The 7,796-nt window shown below is 56.1% G+C and overlaps 1 protein-coding gene across 1 annotated transcript; it reads left to right on the top strand.

The window, feature by feature from the left end:
- Nucleotides 1-6,134: 6,134 nt before the first annotated feature.
- On the top strand, nucleotides 6,135-7,796 carry COX8A (cytochrome c oxidase subunit 8A). The gene is made up of 2 exons (XM_081153586.1): nucleotides 6,135-6,326; nucleotides 7,469-7,796. The coding sequence occupies exons 1-2, from the start codon at nucleotides 6,213-6,215 to the stop codon at nucleotides 7,562-7,564; spliced, it is 210 nt and encodes a 69-aa protein (XP_081009712.1). The 5' UTR covers nucleotides 6,135-6,212; the 3' UTR covers nucleotides 7,565-7,796.

Genomic DNA, 7,796 nt, shown 5'->3' on the forward strand with positions numbered 1-7,796 from the left:
AGCTGCTGGGATAGTGCCAGATGCTGGGGTGCCATGGACAGTGTGGGCTTGGGGACACCCTGGATCTTCACACTGCCCCAGAGTTGGGTCTATACCTTGGGGGGCATGTAGCTGTGATGGCCCCACATCCCTTCCTGTAAAAGAAGCTTCGGGTGAAACCTTCTTTCCTGAGAAACCTCTGGGTGTCTGGTGAGCAGCCAGAGTTAGGAACTGAGACCGAATGCCTGTGTTTTTCCCACTTCCCAGAAGCCCTGGTAGAGGTCATTCCGGAGAGAGCCCTGAGCCAGGCGTTGTGATACCTGACATCTGTGGCTGAACATAAATTCCAGTATACTGTGTGGGAGTTGAATAGATGAGAGTGTCAGTGTTTCCTCCCTTTTACTTTATTGGGTTACTCAGAATATTCTTTGTGTCCTGAAAGGATTCCAACCCCCTCTTTCCTCCACTCACAAAAGGCAAAGGCTCAAAGGAAGGGTAACTCATGTCAGGCCTGACAGGGCAGAAAAGTTATGAGCTGGGGGAGGCTCCGGCCAGCCCCTCAAGCGTGACAGATGGAGCCATGCGGCTTCTCTCCCAGGCGGGACTCCTGCCAGCCCTGGCCCAGGGTGAGCTGGGAGGAGAGGCAGGAAGTGGGCCCAGAGGTAGGGCTCAGAAGCACTTCCTGTGGATACTGAAGGGGCTGGCCTGTCACCCTCCTGCGTGGTGATCACATCTGCTGGAAGGTGGAGAGGGAGGCCAGGATGGAACTCCACGTGGAGTGTTTGTGCTCTGGGGGGTCAGTTATCTGGGGAAATGGCAGGGTGCCAGCATGTTGTGGCCTTGGCCTTGTGGGCAGGGACACACCCAGGGGATGGTTTGTGCACTGTCTTATCTTTGAGGCACAAAGAAAGGTGTCTTGGTCCTTGAACATTTCACTGGCTCATCATACAACAGATTTCTTGTGACAAAAAGCTCCTTGTTCCTTGAAGGCTGTTTTCATCGCAGGCAGGAATTCCTTGGAATGACCATTCCCTTGCTGCAGGGTAAAAGCCAAGGTTGGAAAGGGTGGGGCCCTTCCCTCAACTGCGCCCTTCACCCTCCTAAGTGGCCAGGGCCCCTTTGGTCCTCCACAGCGGCTGCCTTCGACCTCTGCCTCCACCCTTCCCTCCAGCTGCAGCTCGGGCTTCTTTGCTCAAGGGGCACTTGCCTAAATGCCACACCTTCAGCAAGAGGTAGAGCAGGAGGCACAGTTGCTGGATGAGTGGTCAAAGCCTGAGTGGTTTCCCCAGTGGAAGGAGCCTGGCGCTGGATGGTTTGACTGCCAGGCTTTGGGGGTGGTCCGGTCACACAGGGCAGCGTTACTCTAGCTCCCTGTGCTTCCTCTCTGAGGGCAACAGGGCGACCTGAGGACAACGGTCTGGATAGGTGGGAAGGTGCTGGGAGGAGCCTCGTGGGCTGGACAGCAGAAGCAAACATGTTGCTACTTGGCTGTGACAGGGAGAAAACTGGCATTTAGTGAGCCCGATAGGCAAGTGACGGCTCACGCTCAGCGCTCGCGTGTGGAATGTTTGCTCGTATTAATCCTTCTGTGCCATGCAGGGGCTGCCAAGAAAGGTGGGGGGAGTTGAGGCTAATATGGAGGAGCGGCTGCCTCGTGAGGCTTACCCATAAAGGAGGGTTGGAAGAGGGGCTGGGGGCAGGGGACGCGCCTGTCGCCAGTGGTGACAACCTGCCTGTGCAGCTAGCTCATAGTTCTCCAGAGAGGAGGCAGCAGCTGTAGCCAGCTCGTGTTCAGAGTGCAGGGCCAGGTACCCCAGCTTTTCCTTGATGTACCTGCATGATCTCCACTCAGCTGAATGGGGGAGGAAAGGGCGATAAATGGACAGAGAGGCAGGCTGTGCCCCAGCCCCCTGCTGGCTGCCCTGGTGATGATGCCATGCTCCACAGGGCACAGGAGTGTCAGGATCCATGCTTGCTGGGCACACCCCCACATATGAGTCCTTCTGACCCATGCCCACCATGACACCCTCAGGGGAGACAGGAAGGGGAGGCCTTGGGTGTGCTTGGGAGGTGGTCCCACCTAGCAGCCCCGCCCCTTTGGGTCTCAGTTTACCCTTCTGTTCCATGGGGGCTGGTGTGGAGGGGAGTGGCAGCACAGGGACTCAGAGATCTGACTGTCAGCTTCAGGGAGCTGAGGGTGGGTCCTCCCTCCCCAGTGAGCCGGCGTTTGCTAAGCCTGAGTTGTGACACGAGTGAGGTGATCTAGCCCTCGTCACACATGGCACTGGCTGTGGGTCACAGGCTGGAAGCGGTTAACCACCACCTGGCAGGCTGTGGGCAGGCATCCCCCCCAGCCCACATCCTCCCTGTGCCCTAGCCACCTGCCTTTCCAGCCATCTGCAGGGCCACAGGACCCCTGGGGCTCTTCCAGCCAGGATAGCAGGACGGCCACATCCCACTGGGGCGAGCAACACCCCCCAGCCCCTCCCTCTGCGCCTCTTCCATGTCACTGCCTGACAGTTGCATCAGGGTCCACCCCCTGGGCTTTGGGAGCCTGGGGACAGCTGTACTCCAGGAAGATCGGACGCTCCCTCTAGGATCCTACATCATCCCAGTCCCACTTCCACCCCAGGGGCTCCTTGCTTCTTGCTGGCGACATCCCAGACCAGTGCTGGCTCAGTTTCCCAAACCGGCCCTTTTCTTCCATGATGCCGACCCCTCCTGCCCCTTTCTCTTGCTGGACTTTGCAGGAATTTCCCCATTTTTCAGATGGTGGAGCTGAGGTAAGGGAGGTAACCCAGCAAATCAGTGTTGGGCCTGCAGCCCGTCCTCACTCCCACTCCCCCTACCCCACCCACCCCCGCCCCTCTCAAACCCTCCTCCTTTGGACACTGGGCCCTCCCTGAGACTCTACTAGGGCCCCTGCCCCTGCTCCCACCCCAGGAAGTCCCCCCTGGCCCAAAGAGAAGCCGCAGCTGCCCTGAGAGCACTAGGTGGGCTCCTTCACCCTGCAGCCTTCCCCCTGGCCAGCCCCAGGGCTCAGTGCCTGGCACCCACTTGATATGTCAGGAGAGTCCTGGCCAGGTGGGGAGACCGGAGACCCCTATCTCAAGTTTGTACCAGCTTTGTGTCAGATGCTCTGGGAGGTGGCAAACTCCAGAAAATGTGTGTGGGGGGGTGCTGATGGATTTCTACCTGCTGGCCCCACAGGGCTTGGGTTCAGCCCCCTCCCTAGGACTCACAAGCTCCATATTTGGCCAGCAGTTGCTGGGCCAGAGCCTTAAGTGGACAGTGCCAGGCCTGAGTTATGAGGGCACCCGTGTATGGCCTGTGGGCCTGTGAGCCTGGGGCCCAGCTCTGGGTTGGGGCACCTGGGATCTTTCCAGCCCATGTATGACCATCAGGACCTCGGTGCCAAGATTGTGAAGCCAGTCTTAGGAGTAGGGACCAGCTCCCCTACCTATTCCTGAGGCTTGATATCTGTTCCTACTGCCCCACTCAGGAAATGGAGGGTAGGGGGACAGCTTGGGCCTTTGGGTCAGAATCAGGACCCAGGCTGAGACCTCTAGGCTTCCCCCTGTTGCAGGGAGAGACTCCCAGATGTCCAAGTGTGGTGGGCAGCCCCAGGGTGGGACAGAGCAGAGCAGTTGTCAGGGTGTTAGAGGAGACCCCTGCCCTGTGGAAACCTGGTCAAGGTCCCTGCCTCCCAGGGAGTTGGTCACCCCTGGGGCAAACCTCCCTCATTGGACCAGAGAACCCCACTCTTCTTGCTTGCTTACCCTAGTGCTGTAAGAAGTGCCCGATGTGCAATCTCGGAAAAATGCAGGAAAAAAGACCAAAGTTTTCCACCACCATCTAGACACCACCACTGTCCTGTTCGTGTGTCCTCCCAGCCTTTTATCTGTGCACAGCTATTTCTCTAGATAGTTTCTTGGCTTTAGAAAAACAAGATCACATCACACATTGTTTTCCTTGCTTTTTTTCTTGTCTTCCTTAAAACTTTTTTAACTGAAGTGTAACAGGCACAGAGAAATGTGCACAAGTTGTGAATGTCCAGCCACTCCTGATGGAATTATCACAGAGTGAGCACATTTGTGTAACCAGCACCCAGGCGCCCCATCATGCCTCTCCGGGTCCCTATGCCTGCCTTCCCACTTCCCCTAGGATCCCTGCTACCTGTCACCCCCCCCCCCTTAGTCCTGCCTGCTGCCCTTTATATAAATAGGACCACAGTCTGCTCTTATGTGTCTAGCCTTTTCTACTCAATGCTATGTCTGTGGGAACCATTCTTGCTGTAGCTGTAGTTTGTTTTCACTGCCATACAGTGTTTGCCTGCAGAAAACACCACAGGGTGCCCTACGCTATTGTGAAAGGCCTGTCCCTGCTGTTTGGGAGGAGTGGGCTGCTGGGGGTCTGGGGGTAGAGCAGAGACATTAGTATTAGTTCGATAGACCTAGGTGTAAACCCTTGGCAATTGTAGACTCAGCCGTGGTGCTTAACCTCTGCCGGCCTCTTTCCTCCTCTCTGATGGGGTTTCTGAGAGAAGCCCATGGCAGGGGCCATGCGGAAAGCCCTGGGACAGCGCTGATGTGCCTGTTCCACAAACGTTGACTCCTTTTCCTCCAGCCTCTGGCGAAGGAGATGAACGTGCATTTCCCCAGAGAGTAACCCAGGAAACCACAGAAAGGCGGTTCCTTCCTTGAGGACCTCTGGGCTGCTTGCCTGGCTGTGCTCTAATCTGGGCATTATTACTTTGTTCACAGGACAAAGCCCAGTAGGGCAGCTGGGAGGTCCCTGCCCCTTCTCCTAGAGGCTGGCAGCTGGGGCCTGGGCCTCCTAGCCCTGAGCCCCTAGGCTGTGCCCTTTGAGACAGGAAAGGGAGATTTAGAAGCATCTGTCCTGGGCTGTTTGCCAGAGCCCCGGGCAGGGTGAGGGCAAAGAGCTGGTACCTGGGGGTGGGGCTGGGCTGAGACTGGTGGACATTACCAATAGGGAGATGGGGGAAGGGTGAAGGGGGGCCCTGGGTAGCTCAGGGCCTGGGAGCCCATTCCTCCAGAGGAGGCTCAGGCACAACCCGCCCTTAGGGGCACTCACTCTGGGTCCATCGCCACCTTTCTGCGAGCCCCCCTCCCGATGCCCACGGGGCTGAGTTTTCTCCAAAGGTCCTGATTTTTCAGTCCCTTGCCACCTCACCTCATGCCACCCCCTGCCGCAGCCTTTGATCTTATTGCCCACAATATCACAGCTGGAACTTCTGGAAACTCTCCTCCATAGCAGCATGTGTGATGGTTAAATGTATGGGTTTGGAGCGGGTAGACCTGCCCTGGAATCCTGTCTAGGCAGCCTCGTAGCTGCATGATCTTCAGTAGGTCAGTCAGCCAGTTCTCCAGGCTTTTTTCCTCCTTTGTAAAAAAATTTGAAATAATAGCATCTCCCTGTTGTGAAGATAAGATGGGATTGCACAGGTAAGGCCTGTGTGATTTGGTTAGATTTATGTTTAAAAAGAAGGAAGATAGAGGGAGGAAAGGAGGGAGGCAGGCAGGAAGGTCAGCTGCCGCCGCCTGGAGACGGGAATTAGGGGTAACAGCAAGGAGAGTTCAGGCAGAGGAGGTTAGTGTCAGCCGGAAACAATGGGGGCCTGGCGGACGGTGGGGGTTTCTCCAGAGAGAGATTTGAGTACTGTACGAATAGAGGGAGGAGTCAAGACTGCCGCGGGGCCCTGGCCGCTGTGGCTCAGTTGGTGGGGTGTCCTCACTGCACGAGGGGCTCGATCCCAGTTGGGGGCGTGCAGGAGGCAGCCGATCAATGACTCTCATCATTGATGTTTTTCTCTCTCCCTTCCTCTCTCTCTGAAATCAATAAAGACATATTTTAAAACTAAACAAATAATTTTAAATATCTCAAAAAAAAAAAAAGGGCCGCCTAGGTTTCTGTCTTAATGTGATAGGGTGACCACAGATTTCACTCACGAAGACAGGCCGCTTTGGAGGCGGGGCATAACCGCTAGGGACACCCTCCTTGCCCCGCCCACCAGCGGTAGGAATGGCGTCGATTGGCTGTTTCGAGGAACGCGCCAAAAACTGACCAGGGCGGGAGGCGTAGCCTTTCGTCATTTCCGGGATATTTCCGGGACTGCTTTTCCCGGCCTCCCCAGCTCCGGAAGTTCCGGGCCGCCATTTTGACTTCCCGACCTTGGGCTCTGACTGGTAGTCTACAATCCGTTCTGTGCGGTCATGTCTGCGCTGACGCCGCTGCTGCTGAGGGGCCTAACTAGCCCGGCCCGGCGGCTCTTGGTGCCGCGCGCCCAGGTCCATTCCAAGCCTCCGCGGGAGCAGCTCGGGACCATGGTGAGGAGCGGCCCGACCGGGAGTCCCGCGGCGGGTTCGGAGCGGCCAGGTCCGGCGCACTGGACCTCGCGGCCCGCAGCGCAGCGGGGAGCTGCACTGTTGGTTTGGGCGTGTCTGGAGGGCGCAGGGGACAGTGCCCGGGCCACCGTCGTTCAGTCAGCCTCAGGGTCTCGGGTCACAGCCTGTCAGTCGGTTCATTGGGGTGCTTGACGACTGTCAGCGACTATAGTAATTGCTACTGCTGTTAATTATTACGGAAGGGAGGGGGGAACAGGAGGACCCCAACAGGTGTTTGTAATTCCCAGAAGTGTGGGAGGGTTTAACCCTTAATGACAGCTTCCTCCTGTCTGGCGAAGTTATACATTGCCTCGATGGCAGAGCCGGCCTTGAATGCATGTCTTCAGAATCCAGGTTAGCAGGCCTGTTGTTAAGAGCAGAGCCGGGAGATCGCTGCGATTGAGGAGATAACAGTGATAATTGCAGCTGACATCCGCTGAGTGCCCTCTGTGTGCCAGGCACTGTGCGAAGACTGCTGTGCTGGTCTCATTCAGCCCTCCCTGTGACCCCGAGGGGAAAGGCCATTGTCTCCATTTCATGGTTGAGGGAACTGAAATTTTAGGACTTGTCAAAAGTCACACCCTTCAGTGGCAAAGAAGAAATTTGAACTCAAGTGTGACTCCAAGTTTTGCTGTGATCTTAGCTATAGAGAATGTGGAAATGGCTGTAAAAAGCCTTTTATCCCTAGACCCGAAGTTTGCATAGCAGTCCTGGAAAGGAGGTGGTGGTGGGGGTTTAAGGCAAGGAAGGGAAGGTGCATTTTTACAGTTAATCAGCCCATGCAAGGTTCCTGGGTCCCAGCAGACCAGATGTAAACAGGTTTGATTCTTTGTTTCTGTCCCTTCACTTTATAATTGATGGTGAATTTCTCCAAGTATCCTAACCCAGGCTGGCCCCCGCTGCCACATCCGACCCTTTACTTCAAGGCCCGGAGTGGGCCTTGAATCTGCTGTGTTCTTCCTCCGGAACCTGAATTTTCACTCTGAGCGGTGCTTTCGGCTGCCTGGGAAGGCTGCTCAGACAGCCAGAGAGAAGCCTAGCTATTCCTTACTCAGGGGCTTCCTTCTTTCTTGTGCTCTGTATAGGATATCGCCATTGGGCTCACCTCCTGCTTCCTGTGTATCCTCCTGCCCGCCGGCTGGGTCTTGTCTCACCTGGAGAGCTACAAGAAGCGGGAGTGAAGGGGGCTGTCCTCTCCCTCACCCTGTGACCTGACCGCCCCCGCCTGCCCTGATCATGTCTGCTGCATTCCTGGCCAGCCTCCCCTGGATCGTGTCCTTCAGTTACAGTGACCTCTTCTGCAACATGACCTCTTGATTTCTCCATTGTGATATCCTGGGACCACATATTTCGGTTTATAAGGCCCTGCTCGGTAGAACCCACCTTGTAACAATAAAATTTATTTACATCTTG

This window comes from Miniopterus schreibersii, assembly GCF_964146895.1.
Source record: "Miniopterus schreibersii genome assembly, chromosome: 12".
Taxonomy (NCBI): domain Eukaryota; kingdom Metazoa; phylum Chordata; class Mammalia; order Chiroptera; family Miniopteridae; genus Miniopterus; species Miniopterus schreibersii.